At 38.6% G+C, this 25967-nt stretch overlaps 1 protein-coding gene across 1 annotated transcript in view; it reads left to right on the top strand.

Annotated features, from left to right (window-relative positions):
• Positions 1-25967, top strand: part of rfx7a (regulatory factor X7a) — a 41690-nt gene that overhangs the window by 4662 nt on the left and 11061 nt on the right. The window contains exons 2-4 of the mRNA XM_036584125.1: positions 14244-14277; positions 24778-24863; positions 25069-25191. Of these exons, the coding sequence (XP_036440018.1) occupies positions 14244-14277; positions 24778-24863; positions 25069-25191 (243 nt within the window). The remainder of the gene's footprint in view (positions 1-14243; positions 14278-24777; positions 24864-25068; positions 25192-25967) is intronic.

Below are 25967 nucleotides of genomic sequence, written 5' to 3'. Positions count from 1 at the left end.
TTCAAAGTCAGACACAAGAATTATTAATGACATTAATTATTAAATATGTTAATTATTACTATTGGAGAAATCTTTCATGCTTGATCGATGGCTAGTTAGAGAGCAAGCTGTTTAATGTCAACTTACTGTTTTCCTTGTTCTTTTTCTGCAAGTGCAGAGGAGAGAAAGGCTTTCCAAATAGCATTATCATAGTCACAAATTTGAAAAGAATTGATGCTGGGTGAAGTGACTGAAAAGCTATAATTAAAAACATAAAGCTCCCGTTATGTCCAATGATGGTCAGTGGTCCTCATTAATTGATTGCAGCTGATCTGTTGTAACCAATTGATGCTATTTCAACATAAACATCTTTGGAAATACCTTTAAGCAAGTAATGCTTCACGTTTGCTCAAGAAAAGAAAATTATCACAAGACTTTTGAGTAGAATATTTCTTTTCCATTTTTCCCAGTAGGCCACCAGAGGGGGGTGTTTTAGAACATATACTGACAGACTACGATCTCTTGCTTTTGAGTGTTTGAAGTATTTTTTGCTTTAGTTTGGCTCTCTGAAGGCAACTGAGCCCCAAGATACTGAATGGAGCAGTAGTTTCGAAGATGGTTTAAAGCAATTTTAAGTCATCTTAGTAAATGAATGCAGCTGAACTGCAGTTCAGGGCCAGTGATTATTTATGAAAGCATATTAGAGGCGCTGATGTAAAATCTGTTTTTGGTGGCACAAAACACCACAAAGAAAGAGATGAATCTGATGCTTGATGAGCATTTATTTTTAATGGATTTACTCAGCGCTCAGGACTGGAGCATCATAGCTCTCCGTAGATGATTTAGGAGGAATACAACAGAATTTTCTTTAAGAAGTCCCTTGAAATGCTGCCATGCCACATACCCATCCCTTTTGAAAATAAGGGTTTCTGTATTACAAACACAATTGTAGAATTGCACATTTTTTATATAAGCAAACAGGCAAGGTGAATCAGTAAGAATAGCTACAGTTTCTTCCTTTTTTTATAAGCCATCACCCTCTTTAAACTTTATTTACAATTCTACCACTGACATCTTGATTATATTGCCACATATTATGTTTCATTTGAATTATTTTGTTTGAATAAATACAAAGATTCTTTTCTGTAAACATGTGAATTGGTCTTAGTTGTTCACTTTGCTTCATTGTCCAGATAAAGGCTATTCTGAGTATGCACTTGAAAAACCTTTTTACAGATATATCGGCTGAGATATTGGTTGGCCGAAAATATCCACCAATATTGACAACTCACGGTTTTATCAGCTGGTGCTTACCGACTTTCTTGGTTGTGGGATTTTAACATTCAGCCTCCCAATGATAGGGTGAAAGCTTCAATTGTTGGGCCACTTGGGATCCCAGTGTGAGTCACCATTTACTACATAACAGCAATGGAGGCTGAACAAGAGAATTTCGACACAAACACCATCATGGGTAAAATAACAGAAATATATAAAATGCATCCAAACCTCACCTTAAACATGTAAACAATGCACACAAAAACCCTTTTGATGAAAAGAACTGATGAAAAATTAACAGAAGCCAAAACCTCAAAGACTTCTGTAAAGCTCCAAACCCACTGCTACAATATTGATTATTTATTTAAGACTCAGTTTCTGCTGTTTAATTGTGTTTAAGAAGTGTGACAATCGAGAACTGATAAGCATAATGGTCAGTAAGTTACTGTGTAGCTAAAACTGTTGGAATACACAATTCAAATATAAAATTTTAGAACTTTTTAGCCCCTTGAAATCAGTCTTAGACACAGAATTAGAAATTGATCAGGCTCTAATAAAATGTCATCTCAGATTATTAATGGCATCTTTGTTTTTTCTTGACTTTGGTATTCTGTGTTTACATTTGAAAATGAGATTATAAACTTTGGAAAATGTGTATGGTTATTGGGGATGCATCAATACCAGTTTTTTCAGGTCGAGTACAAGTAAATATTTTTTAGTACTCTGCGATACAGAGTCCGATACCATACTGAGTAATCTACTTAAAATTAAGTAGTTGTTAGTGTAAATGAGTGAAATATACCTTAAAAAATAATTAATTAAAATCTAGCTGATTTTAAATCAGTTGCTTTAGCAAGTTATGCTACATTAGTTACCTTGGATCGAGTCGTGGAGTAAAGCGGGCAGAAAAGTGCTTCTGTACAGCTGCAGGGAAAGTACAGGTCATAGTTTTGCTCCTCACCTTTCAGTAACGGTCTCTGTAGCACATCTTTCAATAATGGTCTCTGTAGCACATCTTTCAATAACGGTCTCTGTAGCACAGCAACTGCAGGAATCACATCTGAGGCTAAAGCATCCGATGAACATTTCAAGTTTGACATCTTGTTGGGAGTCTTTTGTTTGGCTGGTTGAGCTGTAGTTGAATGTCCTCTAAAGCCAGACATACATCGTGTGATTTTAGAAATCTTGGTTTTTGGTGACTTGAAATGTATGTTTGAATAATCCGTCATGTACAGGGAAATCCTAAGATTAAACGCAGTCTCTACAGACAGCTCTCTACGGACTTCAAATAACTCTGTTTCATTCGAAATAACACACTGCGCGCCAAATACTGAGCATAGAGAAACTAAGCAACGCTGCTAACACTGAGCACTGACGCTAAAGCAGTCAGTGATGTACAGGGTAGGACGATATGGTCTGTCTACAGACTATTAAAAAAAAAAACTACTACTGCGTTCAGTTAAACAGAGTAAAGTCAACATAGAAGGACTTTGATAGGAAATGTCAACTTTTTTCCGTGTCCGTAAAGCTGAACTGCATGTCTCCACCCGTACTGGGGAAGCGGCCATGATTGTGTTTGTATGTGTATTCAAAATGGGCTAAAATCATGCAGTGTATTCCTCTCCTTCACTGTGTCTGTTCATTAGCGCTGTACACTCGGCTTACATCACAGCAGGTATCGGAATATTGGTATTGGTGCATTTTTATGATACCTGATTTCAGTATGGGTATCAATGCATTCCTGATGTTTAGTTTTGCATTTCTGTTGATGAGCGCCTTTAAGACATGGGAATTTTCTCTTTTTGGATGGCCTTATGAAGAGGTAGAATACAGTCACAAGCCTTTAGTGTGTGCTTTCATGCGAGTGTGTGTTTGTATGAAGCTTTGTTTAGTGGAATATGAGCGGAAACAGGATAGAATAGAGGATGGGGGTAGAGATCCTGACACAATGCGAATAATCAGCTTCAAAGCGTTTTGAAAATGAGCCACTGCATGCTGGCAAAGGCCCAGCTGTTTTCAACCAGACACCATGTCCGGGAACCACTCTCGACTACCGCCATCACACAATCCCTCCATTCTGCTGCAGTTTAGCCTACATTCGGGCCAACAGACGGACAATAGATTTCTTTAGCCTGCGACAAACTTAACATGCCAAAGGCATGTTAAACAAAACAGTACTAAACATTGAGGCAGTATCATTCACCAGCTGACCAGGGGGTGTAAGATAGATTGTTTTTTTTTGTTTTTAATCTGAGGATGCATCAAAAACACCAACTGAGGCTGGCTCATTGGGATGCTGCCAATGGTTTCAGTTACACTCATGCTCATGTGAAAGCACATAACAGGGGGAACAGACCTTTTGATCGTGTTTTCACCTTCCTAGTATCTTACAGACATCAACACCACACATGCTTGCACACTAAACTAGTCATTCAGCTCCATTTTATATTGCTTCTTGAGTTGTTTAACTAGATGAAGTTGTGGGTGATACTCTTGTGGCTGTACTATTGTCCGCTGATGCACTGGTGAAAGGTTTAGTTCACACTTAAACAATGAAAAGCCTTGTTTAAGTCACTGAGAGGAATACATTAACTCTTGCTACTGTTTCCTTTAAGGCTGAATTACCATTACATTTACAGTATAGCCACTGCCTGTGCACTGGAAGTAGTTTACTAAGAAGGTACTGTTTTTTAAAGTTTAAAGGTCATAAGGGGTGATGGGTAATGGTTAGTAAATGAGGAAAGTAGGCCCATTAAGTCGGTTCAAGTTACTTGATTGAAACAACCCACAGTACCTTGCTGAATCCTTGACTTTAGTTGTGTTCTTGTGCAACTGTTCGGTGTCACAATTTCAAGTGGCCACTATTGTTTGGGCATTTTGACCATAATGGACTACTTGTTTACCTTGTCAGTTCATGTGCCGTGTCGTATAAAGCGTAATTCATCATACCATACAGTTCAAAAGACGAAATTCTTGTTTGAATCAAAATGTAATGACTTTTGCCTTCCCTTTTTGATTACGTCACTTTACCCCTTACCCCTCTGTTTTGCACATTCACACACAGGGATAGGATGTCCTGATTTTTGTTGAGATAGAGGAGGAGGGCAAAGTGTTACGGCTGCATGGCCCTCCAAACGGAGGTTTTTTAGAGGTACTCTCCAAATAGAGAGTTATGAGAAAAAAGAAGAACCACCAACATGGCCACGCAAGCGACCAAAGAAACCTCAAATTTAAGCATTTTCTCAGTAAAAAAAAATCTGATAAGCGTTGTATTGTCTTTGTTTAATGTCGTTCAATGTATTGTGGTCCTTTTCTTCATGAGAAGCATTACAAAAAACATCTAGTGGTATGCAGATGTCTTGGTAGCTAGCTAGCTAAATTTCCCATTCTGCCTTAAATGGTGCAGCAGTTCTGATGCCTGAGTCGCCAGAATGTAACTGCTGCACCATTTTAGGTGAAACGGGAAACTAGTAAGCTAGTGAATAGCTGACTTCAGCTTCATATCAGAGAAGAATTAGGGGTGGGCAATAAAAAATAATTGTCGCATCCCTTCCTCTTTGAAGGCATATGATGCCCTAAAGTTGACTGAAGACCAGCAGCAAGGTTGCTGAACTTTACCCTCCTCTGCTATCGCTTCAGACTGGCAGGGTCGCCTACAGAGCAGCGCTAGTAGCCTGTTAATGAAGTAATGTTCTTCTTTATTTGAGGGTCCCATTTCATAGGGAAAGATTTCAACCACTAACCCTTGTAACTCAGTTCCAAAGTTCAGTTTTTCAAAAAATATTTTCCCACACCTCCAAAGCTCAGTCTTAGAAGTTGGTTGCATTTTCTGCTTCTCATGATCCGAGTCATCCCAAGCTAAAGCAGCAGTAGGTGCACAAAAGTAAGGATAAAATTAAACACGGATACATCTGATATTGTACTGATACATTTAATAAGTGTTGGAGGATAAGTGTTTTTGTGTAATTTCTATGAAAAGTGTTTCCTGTTTGAAATTAACAACTTGTACTTAATGGCTGTTTTGACTGGAAATTGAAAAAACAAAAAGGTGGTCTCTGACTTTTGCACAGTACTGTGTTTTAGTAGTCTAGTCTATGTAACCCCTTATTATGTAGGCTATATTTTAGAATTGACAATTCCTATACATGCACTATGTACTAAGGATGCCTCTGTTGTGTGTGTGTGTGTGTGTGTGTTCTAAGTCACTCAAAGCTGGCAGTCTCGATTTTAAATTTGAGAAATTGGGCAGGACATTCCACTGAATGTTGTGAGGTTGTTCAACAAATCGAGAATGGCCTCGTCCCTAAAAGACAAAAGAACAGAAGGGGAGTCACTCGTCATTCATTACTGTGGTTATGCTTTCTGATAGGTACATAAAAACTCACTTAAGCTCCCCGACGTGTCTCTCGCTTTCTGTTCCACACACCACAGCTCAGCCCATCTCAGCTCAGCAGCTCTTTGGTAAATGAAACTGCTGGCTATAGGCCAGCCTTATTCCGTTCCCTGCTAATAGCTTCTCCGTAGTTGGTTAATGCTTTTTAGCAGGTGTCGGAATAATACCCAACTGTAATGGAGCTGATTGGCAAAAGATGGGTTGTTCCATAGTAAGAAGCCAATGAGGGGTTTCATACATAGTGCAAAAGGAATGGCTTGGATAATACCAATGTAAGATCAGCTTTCTCTCTGAATTAAAAGCTTATTATTATGTTATTCATCTTTAGACTTTTTATTCAGTCCTGCTATAAACCATTCAGGAACTATTATGAAGTTAACATGTAAGATATGCCCAGAGGTTTGCAGACACATGCTTGTCTGAAATTGAGGCCATTAATAAGGAATTATGGCCTCTACTCTTCTGGGAAAGCATTCCTTTTCATTTAGAGCATTACTGTAAGGATTTGATTGCAGTCACAAGAGCATTAGTCAGAGTATGAGGTCAGGTACTGATGTTGGATGATTAATTCTGGATCAAAAACACGACTCCAACTTATCCCAGAGATATTAGCTGGAGCTTCATCTCTCCAAAGAACTCCACTCCTCCACAACCCAGTGCTGGTGGGCTTTATACCCCTCTAGCTGATGCTTTACATTGGGCATGGTGATCTTAGGCTTATGTGCTGTTGCTCCAGTGTGTCCCATTTATTGGCAGTGCTTTTCTATGGGGATTATACAGGCCATTGTGGACAACTGAATGTCTGTGTTAGCAATGAGTGCACCTCAGAGTAGCTGAATCTACTATTTAGAAGGGGTGTCTAATACTTTTAGACTTGTTGTGTATATAGTGATGAGAGTGAGGAATTGTGTGGGTCTGTATACGTTTATAGGATTCATTTAATGCCAGTTTGAATAAATCTCCCAGTACATTTCACATGTATGTTCTTTTATTGATGGTTTAGTCCAAAACAACTTCCTTAGCCAACTTTAGATACAGTCCAGGGGGCAAGATAGCCTAGTGACTTGATCAGTACCATAACAGCAGGTGCCATCAGCTGAAATTAAACCCAAACATCCTGAGCCATGCCCACTGCTAAGCTACATTCACCCATTTATGTCATTTTCGGGCATATCTGAAAGGTAATTGCCGCCGCAGTTGAGTTTTTAATAAATGTTTGGCATCAGATTCGTAAGCTCAGTGAAAGTATTCTAGAGGTGATGGCTCATCTGCTAAGAAGTGTTCTAACTGAATGTACCATTGTGGAGTCATTAACCTAAGCTAATACTGATCTGATTTTTATAAGATATTGTCGCTGTCATATCAAAGCCATTGATAAAACCATTTTTAAAGCATTTAAAAATAGTAGTTGCCCTATATATTGTGTGCACGTTTCAGAATAGTAAAAAGGGGTCCAAAATTATTTGAAAAAAAAAGAGCAAAGAGACTGAAAATGTATCCTTGAAAGAGACAGGATGATCACTAGACATGCAAATCTCTTGGCACCTCACATTTCGGTTTCAATTCAGAGTGTCAGGATGCATTTACAAAATGATTCTCGATGCATGTTCAATTTGGATTTCTATAGCCAACATTGTGATTTTTATATCACAATACAGGCTATATACATATATGCTTTTTAACATTAACTCATTTAGAAAAAAATCACGTTAAATATTACTAACTCAGCATTTTCTGAAAACTGCAACATATGTGTATTCGTGACTCTTTCTTTTCTTTAAATGACACACACTAAAGCGATTTGCATGCTAATAGTGCCCCTGAAGAAACATCAGACTACAACACATTTGTCAATAAGTGAGTTCTTAACCCATGTCTAATCCATGTGCTTTACATATAAAAATACAAGATGTTTTCTTTCGTTACAGCAGATTTGCTCTGGAATTCAGCAATAGATGCCTGTGGGAAACCATAAGGTGTTATATTTCATAATTTTACAACTCATCCGAGCCATCAGGGCACTTAAGATGCACAGAAAATGCTGAGAATTGCACATTGAGAAACCTACAGTATACGAAGTTCATAAACAATTTGTGTCAGGAAACATGCATGCATTAGTGAAATTCTGCTCTTTCAAGCCAGGCTGCACCAAAGATTTGTGAATTGGTTTAGAATTTTTCAAGAGAGAACAGCAATGCATCAAAGAATCAGATTGTTAGATAGATTAAAAGTTGTTTTTTCCAGCAGTAGTAATTGCATACTTGATTTACACTTATAGTATATTTACTTGTTGTACTTGTACATACTTGTGGTTTTCAGATATGTAATCTTATGCATATGTGTGCATGCAATATTTTGCTCCCTGCAGATTCTCCCAGGTTGTTTGTATGTGTGAGTGGGCTGGGAGGTTATGAGGTTCATCACCACAGGAGCTGAGTGCAGTGAGTTCACTTAGCAGAGAGAGAGAGAGAAAGAGAGAGAGCACATAGCCATGTAGGTCATGCTGACAAGTGGTAGCGTTAGCCTTTGTGAGACGTCTGACTGCCATCCGTCAGCGCTTGTCTGGGCTTCAGTCCTGCGCCGGACAGGCTATCCTCACTTACCCCCTACTCTGGGAAGCCTATACTGAAGACCCTAGCCATTGCATTAGCCTTGCTGTCTGTGTCTTTCTCTCTGACAGCCTCATAATAGTAGTGGGAGTGGTTGGTATAGTGTAGTGGGTAACACCTCTGACTTCTATGCTGAAGACCGGGGTTCAGTCTCCCACATGGTCAAGCACCCTACACTATAAGATTCCTTGGGCAAGACTCTGACACTACCTGTGGAAGTCACTCTGGATAAGAGCATCTGCCAAAGGCTGTAAAGCACTATTGGGCGATGCCGAGTAGAGCGGGAATGGGATGACACAACACTTAACTACCCAGGCAAAAAACACTAAACATGGCTTAATTTGGTAGAACAACCCTAAAACAGCAAGAGTACCGAAATATTTTCTTTCTGCACATGTGGATAAATTTGGCTCACATAATTTGCGTCATTGATTGGCTCTCACTTTGGCCTAAATAAAAGGAGTATTGGCAGATCACTTGTTTCAGCTGAAAACTGGCCAATTACAATCTATAGCTGATTGGTTTTCCATCACTAGTGGGAGATGTACTGTTATAAAAGTGAATACTACTGTCACATTGTCTGTATACCGTTGCATTGAATGTATTTTACCATATACATTATGGATACATTGATAAACCCCAGAACAGTAAAACATGAAGCCCCGCCCCCAAGATAAATTCAGCATGCTTAAATAATTCTCATAAACTCAACAGAAAACATAACATGCAGTTTTGACCAAATGACCTGCGAAGGGATTATAAATTGTTCTAAATAATAATAATAATAATAAAAACTAATAATATCATATTGTTATTGTTCAGATAACTAGAGTTCATATCGCCCACTCTAATCGTTTATTTTGGTCCATGTCATGTTTAAATTCAGTCTGATGAAACATCTGACTTAAACCTCTCTCTCTCTCTCTCTCTCTCTCTCTCTCTCTCCTCTCTCTCTCTCTCTAGCCCTTGTTTATGTTTTTTCATGACCTGAGCACATGTGGCCAGCTGGAGTGGGGTCTGGGGGGAGGGGCATGGTTGGCCTGAGAGTCACAGACAGGATCTGAGCGACTGTTCATTCTGTTTAGGAAGCCGGGGGATATTTAAAAAGATCATCCAATCAATTAAGATCAGTTAATGATCACCATAAACACACTTTTTAGTAAGACCTTGGAAAACATTCAGTTTAACCTTTACAGTTTCTTATTATATTGTATAAAATGGTTCATTGCACCGTTTATAAGTCTCTCATTTTATGGTTTTGTGATTTTATGGAAATGCATTGTAATCATTAGTAACATTTAGCAGTTCTTTAATACTTAACCACAGTGTGACCCTGTTTTGGGGTTAAAAATATTTTGCGACACCCCTCGCAATCGTTATGTCTTTAGAAGTTTGAACTGCCATTATGCCCTTGACCAAGACATTTAACACAGATGTTGGTCTGGACTTCACTATTATATCATCAGTCACCTACTTTTGAACTGAAATCTAAATGCTATGACTCTGACAACACAGATGGACTGATTTCATCATCCAGCAACCTGCCTCCTATCACAGTTTCCATACTCCATGATAGCTGTGATAAAATTCTTGTCATGAGTTATGAAGGGTTGGGTATTTATGTAAAATATGAAAAACATAATGTATAAATTTAAATGTAGGAACAAAGAGCTGATCTCATGTTGGACTCTACTGTTGTCCACTCACAGAGGAAAAAAAGGACTTTTAGTGGAAAACTAAATATTATACTTAGTTTCAGTTCCAGTATATGCATAAACTGCTGTAATTTCACAGTAATGTATAATAATATATTGTTCTTAAATTAAGGTTTATTATTGTATTTTATAATGACCTTTGGAAGCTGATTCCCATTCTTAACAGCTTATTGTGTAATTTACACAATGCCTAATATGGCCTGAACAAACAGGGTTTAAAAACAGTTTTCATTTCCGTTTGACTTAAACCATGAAATTGATTTGACAGTGGACCCGTAAGAGGGGTGTCAGTGAATCAGTAGATTGTTGTTGTGAGCAAATGTCTGTAAACTTCTTAAAGAACAAAACTGTATATTTACTTACTGGCAACTAAGGTGCTTAATTTAAATATTATAGCTCATAGCTTATACTATGCTAATTTGATAATAGTGGCCAACCTTATTATCTAAGTTGTCTAATTGTATCAAGCACATATTTTTAGTTGCACATGAACACTGCTTCAGAACAAGAGCAGCTCACATCAGCTAGTGCAGGGATATTAGGCATCGTAATTGAATGTTTGTTTGACTTTGGTGATTTGATATAATCCCACAATACGCCAATTGGTTTTGCTGAGCTGCAGTCCCCTCCCCCAGGGCTAATTGTGTCCATGGAGCTCAGTGATGGCTGTGCCAAAAGTGCTACGGCCTGGCGTGAGTGATTAAAGGCTTAGCTCATTAAGAAGCCCCCCAGTCAGTGCTTGATTTGGCCAGGAGTGGCGATATTATTGCCTCAAGGAAGTGACGTTTTCAAAACGTCGTCCATTCACAGGCTCACTCTGCTTGGCAACAGGGGGCGAATGTGTCGCCACAGTGCCATAGCTGCCCCAGGTTTACCTGGAGACGGCTTAATGAGGACTACCCGTGCCAACCCTACCCATCAACAATCCCAGCCTAACTCACCCAGTAACAGTTCATTAAAGTTCTCGCCACTCATTTCAGATGGGGGAAGACAATTAAGGCCTGGCCAAGAAATAATGCTCCAGCTAGGATTACCTGTCCAGGTTGGCTTGTTTACAGGTTGCTTGGTTTTGACCTCCCTGATTTATCTTAGTAACAGCCAAGTACGACCCTGCTTGGCAGCTCTGCCTCGTGTTGCAGATTATCGTGACTTTGATCAGTGCTGTGTAGCAACAGCTTATTAAAACTCAGTTCTCAATTCTAGATAAGTAAGCCTCCTATAGAGGTCAAGACCAGGGCAGACTAGACGTCTAATTTGAGTAGCGTGCCAAGGACAGCAAAATACTAAGAAAATCTTATTGTGGTAGCACATTTATAAATAACTCTTAGGACTGTCAGATGTTGCTTGTTTCATGTCTAAGCAAGATTTAGAAAAACATGTGGCTTTTATCTCCTGTAGGCTCAAGTATTGCAATGATCTGTCAACTGGTCTTCCTAAAAAGACCACTAAATAGTTGTCATTCATAATGGAACTTTGAAACTTTGAAAGTTCTGATTCCAGTGTGTTTTGACTCCAGTTCTGTCTATGCATGGCTTCCAATTAGTTACAGAATTGATGTTAAAGTGCTGCTGCATATTTACACTCTCCAAGCACTTTATTAGCAACACTATACTAATAATAGGTAGTGCCTCCCTTTGTTCTCAAAACAGCCTCAGTTGTTTGTGGTGTGGATTCCACAAGATGTTGGAAACATTCCTTTTTGATTCTGGTTCATGTTTACATGATTGCATCATGCAGATTTTTCAGGTGCACTTTCACGCTGCGAACCTCCCATTCTGGCACATCCCAAAGGTGTTCTATTGGATTCTGTAGAATTGTACATTTCACATCAAACTGATCTAAGTTACTTTGTTTACAACTTAATGATGTAATTATGCAGTAATGTTGAAAAATTGGTGGAGTTCCACTTTAAGAGTAGCTAAATGTGGAGCATATCGAAGATCTGGAGTTCTACGTTTGGGTAGCACTCTATTAGTATATCAGAAATATAACACATTCTGAGATGGAAACATTCATTTGTGAATCTGGTCTGTGTTGACATGATGGCATCATACTTTTTTTTTAGGTGCTCCTGTTCTACTGCATCCCAAAGGTGTTCTATTGGATTCAGATCCAGTGAATAGGAAGACCACTGAAGAGCCTTAAACTCATTGTCATGTTCTTGAAATCAGCTTCAGAGACTTGTTTTGTGACATGGTGCATTATCATGTTAGAAGTAGCTGTTAGAAGATGGGTAAATTGTGGCCATAAAGGGATGCACATGGTCATCGACAATACTTCGACAATAGGCTTTGGCAATCACGTAATGATTGATTGTGATTAATGGGCCAAAAGTGTGCTAAGAAAACATTCCCTACACCTTTACACCACCTCCATCAGCCTGTACTGTTAACACAAGGCAGGTTAAGCGCCAAATTCTGTCCCTACCGTGTGCCTTAGCAGAAATCGAGATTCACAGTCTTCAGCTGTCCAGTTTTGGTGATGCTGTGTCTACTGCAGCCTCAGCTTTCTGTTCTTAGTTGACAGAAGTGAAACCTGAAGTGGTCTTCTGCCGTTGTAGCCCATTCACCTCAAAGTTTGACGTGTTGTGCATTCTGAGATGCTTTGCTGCTCACCACAATTGTTCAGAGTGGCTATCTGAGTTGCAGTAGCCTTTCTGTCAGCTCAAACCAGTCTTGCCGGTCTTGATGTTGTTGATTTCTCTCATCGCAGAACTGCCATTCACTGGATGTCTTTTGTTTTTTTAATAATAGAAATACTTAAACCAGCCCATTTGACTTTATCAATCATGCCAGGTCCATATTACTGAGATCATATTTTTTCCCCATTCTGATGGTGATGTGAACATTATCTCAAGCTGCTGGCCTGTATTTGCGTGATTTTATGCACTGCACTGCTGTCACACAATTGGCTGATTAGGTAATTGCATGGATGAGGAGTCACTGCCTATTAAAGCTAACATTACATGAAATAGTTGCAAATATAGTGCCTGATGCTTGAGGCATCGTTTTACAGTAGTTTTCCAATTAGGTTTTGGCCTAAAAAAAGGTTTGTGGTGGAGAGGTACGTAAGGTAAGGTGTTGTAAGGCAAAACAGACCCAAAGAACTTATTTTTTCAGATCTACCACTATGTTATCATATTAACAACATTAAATATAAAACCTCAGAAGATACATGGAGATTCACTGTTTTTTTGGAATAGTAAATAAAATGGCTATATCTGCATAGTAGATATCACGACTCCTGGTTTCTGTAGAACGCAGCATATGACAGCAAACTTTTCAACTGTTCAAAGTTGAAAACCTTTTGAGGTCTTAGTACATTTTTACAGTTTATCTCTTGTTTTATGTAACATATTTTCATATTAAATTACTTATATTTTTCTTTATCTTTGACTTTTTATCTTTATCTTATTATTTCATTATCTTTTCATTTCAAACATCTCTTTGTTGTTTGTTATATCTCTTGATTTGATTGCCCATGTTATGCACTTTGGATTATGAAATAGTGTCTGAAATGTGTTATATAAATAAACCTGCTGTGCCTTGATGGGCCAGAGTACATGTTTGCTAGCTGCCTTGGACAAAATGCAAACATTTTCTTTTTGATTACTGAGGGATGCACTGCAAATATGACCATTTCTGTCACCAGTATTAGATATTTTGTCATTTTGTACACTTAACACACGCTTCATTTGTAGAGTGTATCTGCACACTTCACTTTTTCAAATGTTAAAGACATCATTACTTCAGTGTTTTTTTTTAAAGTGAGTATGTCAGTGTCCACATGATGGACTGTAATTGAACATCCAATCTATTTGGGAAGTTGTGGTGGGGGCACTTGTTTGTTGGCGTTCACACAGACCAGACCAACTAAATGACTTCCAAAGAATGCAACCAGGTTCTATAAACTCTGTATACATACCAGCTTTACATTGCCACAAGTCCAAATCAGACCTTGAATCATTCCACACCAGTATATAGAATCCATACTAGTTCATACTGGTCCATTCAGTCTCCTCCTCAATGACTGCCGGGGTCTGGCTGGCGGGAATATTAATAGGGCTTTAGTGTGATGGAACATCAGAGCTCTTTTTTTGTTACAGCATGTGTTCCTTTGGATATATCTTGTTCTGAGCCAGCCGGGGCGGATTGCCGGGTGGGAGCATACTTCACGTGCCACTAGTTTATTAATAAAGGCGGCTTTGAGCGTTCCTCAAATTACACTTGCATCATGCTAACATTCCTTTTTCTTTCTCTCTTTTTTCCCCAGCAAATCCGTTCAATCGAAGGTGGACGGCATTTTGGTGAGTATGTTGTTTCCCTAAAGAACTGATCATTTTCAGATTGGCTGAATGTTTAAATGGATCTGCATTAAACTACAGACACTTAGGGCTGGTGAAAATTGAATGGAAAAAAGTAACGAATCTGATCCGACTCCAATTCTGTCGCAAATCTAGCCTGAAGTAGCACAGAATTGCTTGTAGCATCGTAAAGCGAATTAGGTCAAATAAAACGTACCACTTACCAAATCATATCAGTAGAGTGAGAAGTGCATGATGTTTAAATATATAAAATATTTTAGATTGTTTAAAGCTTACTAGTTTTTAAAGAAAAAAATATTGGATCGGTTTCAGTATCAAAAATATTACTCAAGGTTTCAATATCAGTGTCAGTATTGCTATTTACTAAATTGAGTTTTTAATGGTGAAATTTGCAGTTGCAGTTTAGCCCAAAACTAGCCAATCATTACATGTATTTGCTATTTTTCATGTACCTATCTGCCCACAATACCCATATTTGTGCATCCCTAATTAATATCAATATAATTTCATATAAATGTTATAATTGTATTTCTCAATCTTTGCCTGTTGAAGTGGAAAAATAGTCAAAAATTGTCCATACCACATTTATGTTGACACAAAAGATGGATAACTGTTTTATTTTAATTAGAATTTGATTTAACAGCCTTGTTTTGCAGAAAGAAAATATTCTTGCTCATTATGCATTTTTGTTTTTATAATTTTTTTGATATCGAAAGAAACTATTGAAAAAGTCACAAGTGCAGACTTAAACATGTTGATACATAATGTAAACCAAATGTAAATGTAATTTTTATATAATTAACTGTAATTAAGTATGAAAGTATATAATTACATTCAAATACCATATCAAAACAACAGTAACGCCTCTTAATTTCTAAGGGTTAAGTGTAGGCACATATGTCTCAAACATCAGCAAAGGAACGATCTACGACCGGCTCCCCCTAATGAAAATCTAATCATGTTCATTATGAAATATTTATTACGGTCGTATGAAAAGCAAAGGCTGCTTCTTAGAGCAGCAGTATTAGTCTGACAAGTTTGCTACAAATGAGTCCAGGGTCCAGAGAGCCCCCATAACTCGGGAGGGAGGGTTTTTGTGTAATTGGCCTGCTGAAGGTCAGTGTGGGTTTTGAAAGGGAAAATGTCAGCCTCCATCACTGCAGCCTGGTATATTTTACATTATTTATGCTGGTGAATAAAAGGGGATCAGTATGCGTCAGCATCAGGAGAGGATTGCTTCACAGTTTGGTGGGCAGGTGGACACACCCTGTGGTTTGCCCTGTCAGAAACTCTTAGCCGCAGATCCGTCAGCCTTCTTCCACTTGCTTCTGTTAAAGATGGAAATGTCATGAGGCTGTATTTTGGCATGTGGTGAAAATGTCTTTTTCATCAGCTTCTGTTGGCGTCTGGCTGGCACCTTCCTTTTGCCCATGAGAGTTTTGGGAAGAGAAACTACTGCATTGGGTCAGCCTTTGTAACAGTCTATGTGTGTTGGTTTCATTTTATCAAGTCAGCTACATCATCTAGCACAATGATGCACACTGAGTTACTGAGGACATGTCCCCTCATCTCGTCTGCCAGGCTTCTCCAGATACATGTTTGCAGGCATTTTTAGTTAAAAAAAAATACTTCGGCCAAAAATAGTCAAAACTGGCCGAAAGATTAAATTGGTCTACATTTGGTTTGTTTGAATGCTAATGAGAATTAGAAATAGTGATTAAGACACTGTTTGTTTTGTTCACGGTAATGTCCCGGTCAGCGCAGACACATTCAAACAGTTTGAACACCAGTGGGTCAACAGTGATGTCAACTGTTGGGGGTCAAAATGTCTGTCATGTAGAACTCTTTCAAGGCTTCTGTGAGGGACATTAGTGATTTGTATTACTGTTCATGCCAAGTATCAAAATGGGGTACAACAAACAAGAACTTTTCCATTACAGGTTTGATACCACTCAAAAACACAACATCCCATGCAGTGTGCATGATACAGCAAAACAACAGAAAGAAAAAGGAAATAGCCACTAGCATGCGCCAACTGCACCAACCGCCAACCGTAGCAGTGTCTTTCGAAATGATGAAAAAACAGTAGTGCCAAAGTGCCAAGTGTAACTGAAATAACTGAGCAACACTTTACTTGAATCCTGCTACACAGAATTGACATAACCAGGCCATAAACATATCACAACATATGCTGTCATGAGTTGTCTTGAAAGATTTTGTTCAGTAATATAACCATACCACTTCCGATAATTATCATGACAGATGCCATTGTATTTGATGTTATGACACCACATACTGTACAGCATCATAACATATAGTGATAACTGATTTTACCTGTAATAAAGGTTCTTAGTCAAGGTAGTTAGGGTTACTTTTAGACACCATCAGTTCGTACCCTTAACACTAACACATTGCATTGTGGAATATGCCATTAAAAGTGTGCCCTCAAAAGTTAGAGAAAAAGAAGAAAGTAACTTTGCCCCTTAGTGATTTGCACTTGAAATGAAGGAAGTGCACATGAAGTGAAATAGGGACAGGCTGTGTGTGGGTGAGAGAGACGGAGACGGTGGCCTGTTGATGGTCCATGAGGAGCAAAGTGTCACACAAAATTCCCTCCGGTTAAAGAACAAGGCTAATGCGCTGTCCTTCTTTCCCGGCCCCTTCCTCCCCCGCCCCCCGTGCCCTTGTTGACCTCTGCACAATGTTGCCATTTCACTCTTGCTCTTGCATCAGCCAACTTCCATTAAACTTTCATGCCATAGTAGTAGTACTCCACAAGAGCGTACTTGTTTTGATTTCCATGAATTTCCACCAGGGTTTTTGGCATTTTCTTTTGATTCTACTTTTCTTTTGAGTTTATCTTTAAAACATGAATATTGGGGTAAGAGATTACCTTTAGTTTTAAACTTTAATGGAGTGAATTTGAGGGAGGATCACTTTGAAATCGGTGGAAATATTCTAAGTGAAGCTGATTGCGTGTTTCTGTTGGAAGCACAGAGCAAACTGTTCATTGATGTGGTCGCAAAATAATGTGAGCAGTTTGTGTTATTGTTTATTACCATGGCCGTCTCTTCGTCACTTAGCTTGTTGACGGCTTCACTATTTCACACCACCTTTTTAAATCCCTCTCCTCATGAGCACACAGTTAGTATGCTGTCATTTGCACAGTTTAATTAACTGCAGACTTACTAAAACAAACATTTGTTTCAGGTGCATATCACGCTGCCCTGATATTTTCAGTTATCAAAATGTTTAGCCTCTTAAAATCTTTATCGGTACTGGCCACGACATTTTCAAATCGGTCAAACCCTGCTACAGACTACAGCTTTCAAATTAGACTACAGCTTTTTTGTTTTAATGAGCATCGGATTTGTCCAATATGTTATGTGACCAACGTATGTGGATACCTGACCATCACACCTATATGAACTTTTTGGACATCCCATTCCACAAGATTTTGGAGAGTATCTGTAGGAATCTATGCCCAGTCAGTCATAAGGGCATTTATGAGGTCAGGCATGTCCTTGTTGACTTTGCACACAGGGGCACAGTCATACTGGAAGAGGAAAGGGCTTTCCCCAAACTGTTGCCACAAAGTTGGAAGCATGTAATAAAACAAAATGTCTTTGTATGCTGTAGTATTAACCTTACCCTCTAACTAAGAGGCCCAAACCCTGAAAAACAGCTCCAGACCAGACATGAAAGTGAATAGCATCCACTGACATGACACTCAATTGTAAAGAAAGTACAGTTTTTCCATTCATTCTTTGATCCATCTTTGGTTTCTCTTAGCATTTGTTCCACCATAAGCTGCATCACTGTGATGTGATGGCTGCTGACTCTGAAGTTCTGAGGTCAGTAGACATGTCTGATCACTCAGCAATATTAGCTTATTATGTTCACCAGGGTTGGCTGATATTTATTTTTCACGGAATGCATAGTGCCAACAGTAAATGATGGAGGAGGGCCCTAGACACTTCTGTTTTACAATAATAGCACTTACAGTTGACTGGGGAAGATTTACCAGGCCAGAAATTTCACAAACTGACCTGAGGCAAAGGTGGCACCCTATGACAGTGCCATATTTAAAGTCACTGAGCTCTTTAGTATGACCCATACTACTGCCAATGTTTATCTATGGAGACTGCATGGCTATGTGCTTGATTTTATACACCTGTTAGCAATGAGCGTTACTCCACATATTTTTGGCCATGTAGTGTATCAGAGATCGTGAGTAATGAACATCAGCCAACCCTAGTGAACATCATATGCTTATATTGCCAAGTGATCAGACATGTCCACTGACCCCACAACTCCCAAAGTGGTGCAGTTTATGGGGGCAGACGATGCTAAGAGAAACCCAAAGAATGAATGGAAGAATGAAAGGAAATGCACTTTCTTTACAATGGAGTATCATGTCAGTCGTGTCAACTCTTGGATTTAGCCTAAAAAATCCTATGTCAGGTAATCAAAAATTTAACTAAAAAACAAAACTCTCACACTTAATTAAGGAAATCTGTTGATTTACATGATCGACAGTGTAAATGCATAGTTGTCTCCTCTTCTATTGCAGCCTGGTTCAAAAGATGCTGGTGTTTGGTTGTTGTATTCTTTCTTAGAGAAGCACTACAGTCACGGAAAATACATGGTCTTAATGCTATGGCATCCGCAGGAGTCGCTGTGTGTGTTTACCATCTCTGCTTATGTGCGTCACCTCTTGTATCCCGTCTCCTAAATCGGGCAGCGCAGTTGGCTCCGAGACGTCTGCATCTAGAGGCCATTTTTATTTACTTTTTATCCCCCCCGGCCCCACCTACTCAGTACCGCTAACAGAGCTCAGTGGCTGATAACTTTAGCCATTCATTGGCTCTCGTTCCCTTAGCAACAAAGAGACTAATAGAAAAGAGAGAGAGACGCCTCTATTCTTAGAAAGTTGAGAGAGGGGAGGGCTGCGTATGACCGAGGCTCTGAGTGTGACCACACTGGCTCTGGACAAGCAAGGGTTAAACGAAGCAAGAGGATTTGAGTTGAGCTGCCTAGCCGCAGCCTGTGGAGTCCCATGTAATGGTGGGCGATGGCAGAAATATACAATCATGATATCTGAAGACACAATACGTATCACGAAATACACCAAAACAAACAGTTGTGCCGCATTTAAAATGAGAGTTTGATAAACTATGAGGACTAAAACTATTTAGCAATGTTTGCAAAATATAAACAATTTAAGATGGAACTTATAAATAAAATATATTAATAATGATAATGGCAGAATGGACAGACATCTGATGAGCTACTTTTACTGTACAGTTTCTGTAGTTGTTGTTTCCACAGTGATGCACTGATTCAGTTTGCTGGATCCGTATCAGTACCATTGGTGACCTAATTAAACGGATTGGACATTGGTCAGACGTGACTGATCTACATGTGATACTGTTTGTTATTCGTGGTCATTATGAAATTGAAACAGTGCAATTTTGTACACTTTTTTGGACAGTATAATTTAACAAGGGCACTGTCATTGATTTGAGTCACCACTGTTATGAAGCCCAAAGACCTTTTGGAGTTCTAATAGTTCTCCCTTGTGCAAGATATGCATCCTTTCAGACTCATAGTGTTAAGTTGTCTTCTCACAGTGGAAAGATGGACAGAAACACCTGTGGGTTTTTTCAGATCTGAAGTAAGAGTGGAGCTTGATTTACTCATCTCTCTCAAAGATGAAAGCTTTAAGTACTGTTTATCTGATGGGACAGTTTTAGTGGTCTACCAGGTTTTGCTCAGTTGTTAGGAGTCCCATTTTTCCATATATCTTGCTAGTAAACGTTTTTGGACTCTGAAACTTCTTTTTTACTTTTTTTTTCCTTGTTTCTTGTGCAAGTGGGTTATCTAATGTCTAATCTCCTCAGAAATATCTTCTGAAAATGTATAGCTTGAACACAACTACCCATTTTTTTAGAAATTAAATTAAGAGTGGTCTCTGATTGGCACTCAGTTCATTGGAATCAGTAGCAGGAGAAAAAAGTTAAATAAGGGCATCTCTACTTTGCAGTCTCCCTGCAGTTGGTATTGTTTTTTCATGATACATGCAGTTCAGTGTCCTTTAAGTACTGACAGTACCCACAATATACTTAGAAAAGTGTATCATGATATAATATATAGCACAGTAACAATAACACATTGTCATATTGCCCACCCCTAGTCCCATGCCATGTATGTATGTGCGTATGCTAATATGGTGCATGAATGTGGGTGTGTTTGTGTATGGCTTCCGTTACTGTTTCAGTCATCGCAGCTGCTTTTGCACATAGTCCCATTCCTCCGTTGCTATATTTTTATTTGTGTTGTTGTTATTGTTTACTGTTTACAGCCATGGTAGCATTCACATGGCCTGTTCTGGAGGTTTATTTGGTGATTCAGTCAGTGGGCCATGCGCTCTCTCGGGCATTCGAAGATTCACTTCTGCAGACTGCACACACGCGCGCGTGCTCCGCTGCTCTCTCCAGCAGACACCATAAAAACAAAAGCTTGTTTATGCTGTTTTAGCCGGACGCCCTGCCCCATGCGCTTAGGGATTAAGTCTTCCTCGGATTATAGCTACCTCAGATGACTTCCTGTTTAGGGTGGGGCCCCACAATCCTATTGGAACATATTTATTTTAACACGCCTTCTTTTCCCCCTGCACATTTTTTTTCTCCAGTTTTTTTAGCAGTTGTTTGGCCTCATCTTGTTGCACACTGTTGTTAGGGGGCCAAGCACTGAAGGTGTGGCCTGTCTGTAATATTTGCTCTTAATCCTAATTTGAAACTGAATTGGTCACAGTCAGGAAAAAATTACAGTTGTAAAAAATGCCCTAAATACATCATCACATAAACATGGAATCTGCAACAGTGACCACGTGTACCACAACATAAGCCACCTTGATATTTTGATCCAAGATGACCATTGCCATGCTAAAAATTGTTAAATGTCATTGTCTCAACCACAAAACTAGAATGAATACAAATGTGCTCAGACCATGGTGGCATCTTATCAGTTAAGCCAGTACGAGACTAAGTACTAGATGGTACTAGTGCTAGCATGCTAAATGACAGATTCTGCCCATTTTTCACCTGTTACTGTCTTTAATACCAGCAAATATTGAGGTTCAAATCTTAATTTCATCTTATTATTTGTTTCATCTTTCATCCTACTAATCAGCAAATCAGCAGTGTTAAATCAACACCTAAATAGTTCATTTCAGCACTACTTTGAACTGTAAATGGTCCCGCTCTACAGAGTAGTCAATCCAGCTCAATTAGAGTGAATAAAATTTAACACTGCATTTTTTGTACTGATGATTTCACTGTGTAGTTCATCAGGGGGCGTCTGTAATAAACGTTTTAAACGTCTCCTCAGTAATAAAACTATGGGTAATAAAACTCTGGCAATAAACACAAGACAAACAAGTTCTTAGTGGCTTATATTACAAACCCAGATGTTTACATCACCCGTGGTCGTGTGATCATGGAAAACTAAAAGTTTATTTCCTTTTTCCTCTGGCTATTGCTCTCCCTGTATAGAGAGGATTTAGATGAAATTGTACTGCACATGCCATGACAGCTGGGATAGGCTCCAGCACCCCACCGCGACCCAGAAAGATAAGCGGTTTAGATGATGTGTGTGTGTGTGTGTGTGTGTGTGTGTGTGTGTGTGTGTGTGTACTGCACATACCAAGTAAACAGTCAAGAGACTCTTCCAAAGATTCCATTGTTTCATCTTTCTGGAAGTGTTTACTATGGATACATACACTCTGAGACAAATGCAATGGTAGCAATGGTCAAAATTCACATATCACCTAATATAATTTGTGATCTTGTAATTTTAGTGTATTGTGATTCATATGATTTTCAGTCAATGGTGAATTGTGAAAGATGACTTTCTGGGCTTTTTTGGTTTGTTTTTTGTTTTTTTTTTTTAAACATAAAATACAGAATGGGGATAAAAGTGTCAATAATAAAACCAAAACTTTATATATAGCTCTGACGGAGTTGCGTTCATCACCACACCGCCATAGATTCATCCATTGATATCATTACACTGTAGCGGTGCCACTCACTGTTTTGCTGCAGTTCAGGTTGGCTGCAACCAGTCAGTTTCCAACCACATCATTTAGATAGACTTATCCAACGCTTAAATGATCTAATTATGGATTATTATCTTTTTTAATATGGGTACTGATAAATTGAATTTGATACTGGCTTTTTTAGCATTCATAACTTATATCTTCTACCTGTTTAATCTTTGCATCCCAAACAGATAAATAACACAGGAAATGAGAAGAAGTGTTCTAAAGGGCCTCCGACATTGTGTTTTGTTTTGTCATAACTGCTAGAAATCAGCAGAAAATGTTTTTTTTCTTCCAAATATCAACAGCAACTTTTTTTTTCAAAAATGCCCAGAGATTTTCAAGTACCTTCACAAAATATATTTCTGAGAAAGACCTTTCACAAGAACGTACTAGTATTATTTTGCTTAACAGCCCAGTCATTCAATTACAATTAAGTGCTTGGTATTACTGATCTGCTTTGAGGTTTGAGGTTTTAGAACCATTATTGGATATCCATCTTAGCCTCGACATCCAGGCTGTGTGCTTAAGAGTGTTAAAGTCAACCTGAAATCAAAACTGACCATGTTACTGAGATCACATAAATTTATGAGCTGGGTCTGAGATACTGCATAGCACCACCGTCGCTGGTGGCGTTCAGTGTGCAGTAGCCTGTAGGCTTAAGAGTTCTATACTTTTTTTGTTTTGGTGGACCATTTATATAAATTAAATGAATAATTCCTTATGTAATAAAATATCAAATTGGACTGAAAAGCCCACCCTTAATTTAAATAAAATAGACATTAAAACAAGCCATATTTGAGTTTGTGTATAATGTTGTGTGGCGGAAATAGAACTATTTCTTCTTTTGTTGGGGTCTTCAAAATGTATTAAATAGCATTTTTAAGATAAAAGCTGTGCAGCAAATGTAGGAGTGTTATCATCCAAATACAACCTATACAACATTTTCCAATAAGTGTTCCTGCACAGTTCTGGATTCCTCAGATGCGATGCTTTGTTCTTAAGATTCAGTAATGGCAGATCTTTACTGTGTGTTTGTAGTTAAGTTTGAGTGTCTGGTGTGTCTTTGTGTGCTGTATAGAAATGCCTACAGGGAGAGACTCTCGTCTGCTGCCTTTTACTCCAGCAGAATTTAAATCAGGCCTGCCCCGCCCTACCATCTTACACATTCTCTTTGAAGAGGAGCAGAGAGGAGACGCATGTAGAATCTGATTTTTTCATTTTACATCCCTCTATGGAAGTGTGGGTCTGTGTGGGTATGTAAAAAAGAACATACAAGTTTGTTCACTGTGTCTGCAGGCCAGGCTGGTGGCTGTGTCTGTGTTCTGAAGGCACAGGTGCATTTGGAGAATAGATGTGTGTGTGCATTTTTATGCCAGCGATGGAGATTTGCCCACTCAATAGTATGACACTGACCCTGAAACCCCTTTGGCCTAGGGCCTGACTGTTATGATAAAGGCCAATACCACTTTAAAGGGCTAAAATTGTCAGTGATAATATCAATATCTCAATTTTTGATTCTAATCTTATAGTCCAGTAATTTTAGAGTATTGTGATTCATATGATTTTCAGTCAATGGTGAATTGTGAAAGATGACTTTCTGGGCTTTTTTGGTTTGTTTTTTGTTTTTGTTTTTTAAACAGAAAATCCTGAATAGTGATAAAAGTGTCAATAATAAAATCAAAACTTTATATATAGCTCTGACGGAGTTGTCTTCATCACCACACCGCCATAGATTCATCTATTGATATCATTACACTGTAGCGGTGCCACTCACTGTTTTGCTGCAGTTCAGGTTGGCTGCAACCAGTCAGTTTCCAGCCACATCATTTAGATAGACTTATCCAACGCTTAAAATGATCTAATTATGGATTATTATCTTTTTTAATATGGGTACTGATAAATTGAATTTGATACTGGCACTTTTAAGCATTCATAACTTATATCTTCTACCTGTTTAATCTTTGCATCCCAAACAGGTAAATAACACAGGAAATGAGAAGAAGTGTTCTAAAGGGCCTCCGACATTGTGTTTTGTTTTGTCATAACTGCTAGAAATCAGCAGAAAATGATTTTTTTCCTTCCAAATATCAACAGCAACTTTTTTTTTCAAAAATGCCCAGAGATTTTCAAGTACCTTCACAAAATATATTTCTGAGAAAGACCTTTCACAAGAACGGGACTGGCTGTACATTAATGCAGAATCAGTAAAAGCAGAACTTCAGACAAAAAGATGAAACAGAGTCAAATTACGGCAAATAGAAAATGTAAACTGCCTACATATACTGTCTATGCATTGGAGAAAAATGACGGTTAACATACCTTAGAAAAAACACTTATCATGTGGCCAACTCTCCTTTTCTTTCTCTCTCCCTTTGCAGCAAGATGTGGAGAAGTTTACAGATATTGAAAAACTCTACCTCTACCTCAGGTTGCCTTCTGGGCCCAGCAGTGGCAATGACAAAACGTGAGTGTTCTTAATGATACATGTTCTGTGTTGACTTAAATCTGTTTAATATCATTTTGCTTTATTAAAGACACTGGGAACCATTTCCAGAGATGTGGTCATTATGTCATATATGAACATTTGAATTAATTCAATATAGGCATGATGTAGTTGTGTGATGTTGGTGTTTGTTACTATGCATAGCTTTTTTGTGCATCTTTTTCAGTGAACAGAGCTGTGTGTCATCAAGTCGCACTCAGCAGATGCATGCATTCAGCTGGATCCGGAATCACCTGGAGGAGCACCCCGAGACCTCGCTTCCCAAGCAGGAGGTCTACGATGAGTACAAGTGAGTTTATGAACCACTGCTGCCTTTTTTTGTAATCTGTAAACTCCATGTAACCTCTTTCATGGTACCAGAATTTCTTATCCAACTGGCCAAATTCAAGTGTTGGAACTTAGAACCAGACAGAATCAGGCTAATAAATAAATACGGTACTATGCAAACGACTGCACAGATCACCCATTATTTAATTAATTTCCAGTAAATATGGTCATTTTTCACAATGGTCAGTCCATTGTTCTGAGAATACAAGCAGCTTCTGTTCAAAGTCTGATTCATTGTAATAGTGGTTAAAGTATTAATAAAGTATTAAAGCATTAAATAAAGTATTCAGGTATTAAAGCATTCATTTTTAGCAGCAGATCCCTGTAAGAGAACTCTTTTAGTGAGCCTTTAGCCTCTTTTCACACAAGCACTTGTAAACATTCCAGCAATTTCTTGGTGTGGGGTTATGTATGAACAAGAGCCAGGGTCGAAACGCAGGGAAAGTCGATCTGGTATTTTGCCGGGATGCGACTTAGTAAGATTCACCGCGGTGCTCCGGGTTGCCTCAAGTAAAAAGCTGGAATATCACCACTTGGTGTTCTTTTCTGCCTTTCTCTTGTTTATCATCCAATGCTATTTTAAAGTCCCAATGACATTAAAGGCAATTGGGAATTTTCAGATGTGTGTGAACATCGGAAAATTTAATCCAGCAGTTCTAGGCTTTATATCTGACAGGGGCTAATCGTTGTGGCATAAATAAGCCTTGGAACCCTGAGTAAAAAAAAAGTTTGTGTGTA

This window comes from Colossoma macropomum, unplaced genomic scaffold (genome assembly GCF_904425465.1).
Source record: "Colossoma macropomum unplaced genomic scaffold, Colossoma_macropomum, whole genome shotgun sequence".
In the NCBI taxonomy this organism is placed as follows: Eukaryota; Metazoa; Chordata; class Actinopteri; order Characiformes; family Serrasalmidae; genus Colossoma; species Colossoma macropomum.
Note: the sequence above shows the minus strand (reverse complement) of the source record. Positions and strands in the feature narration are given on the sequence as shown.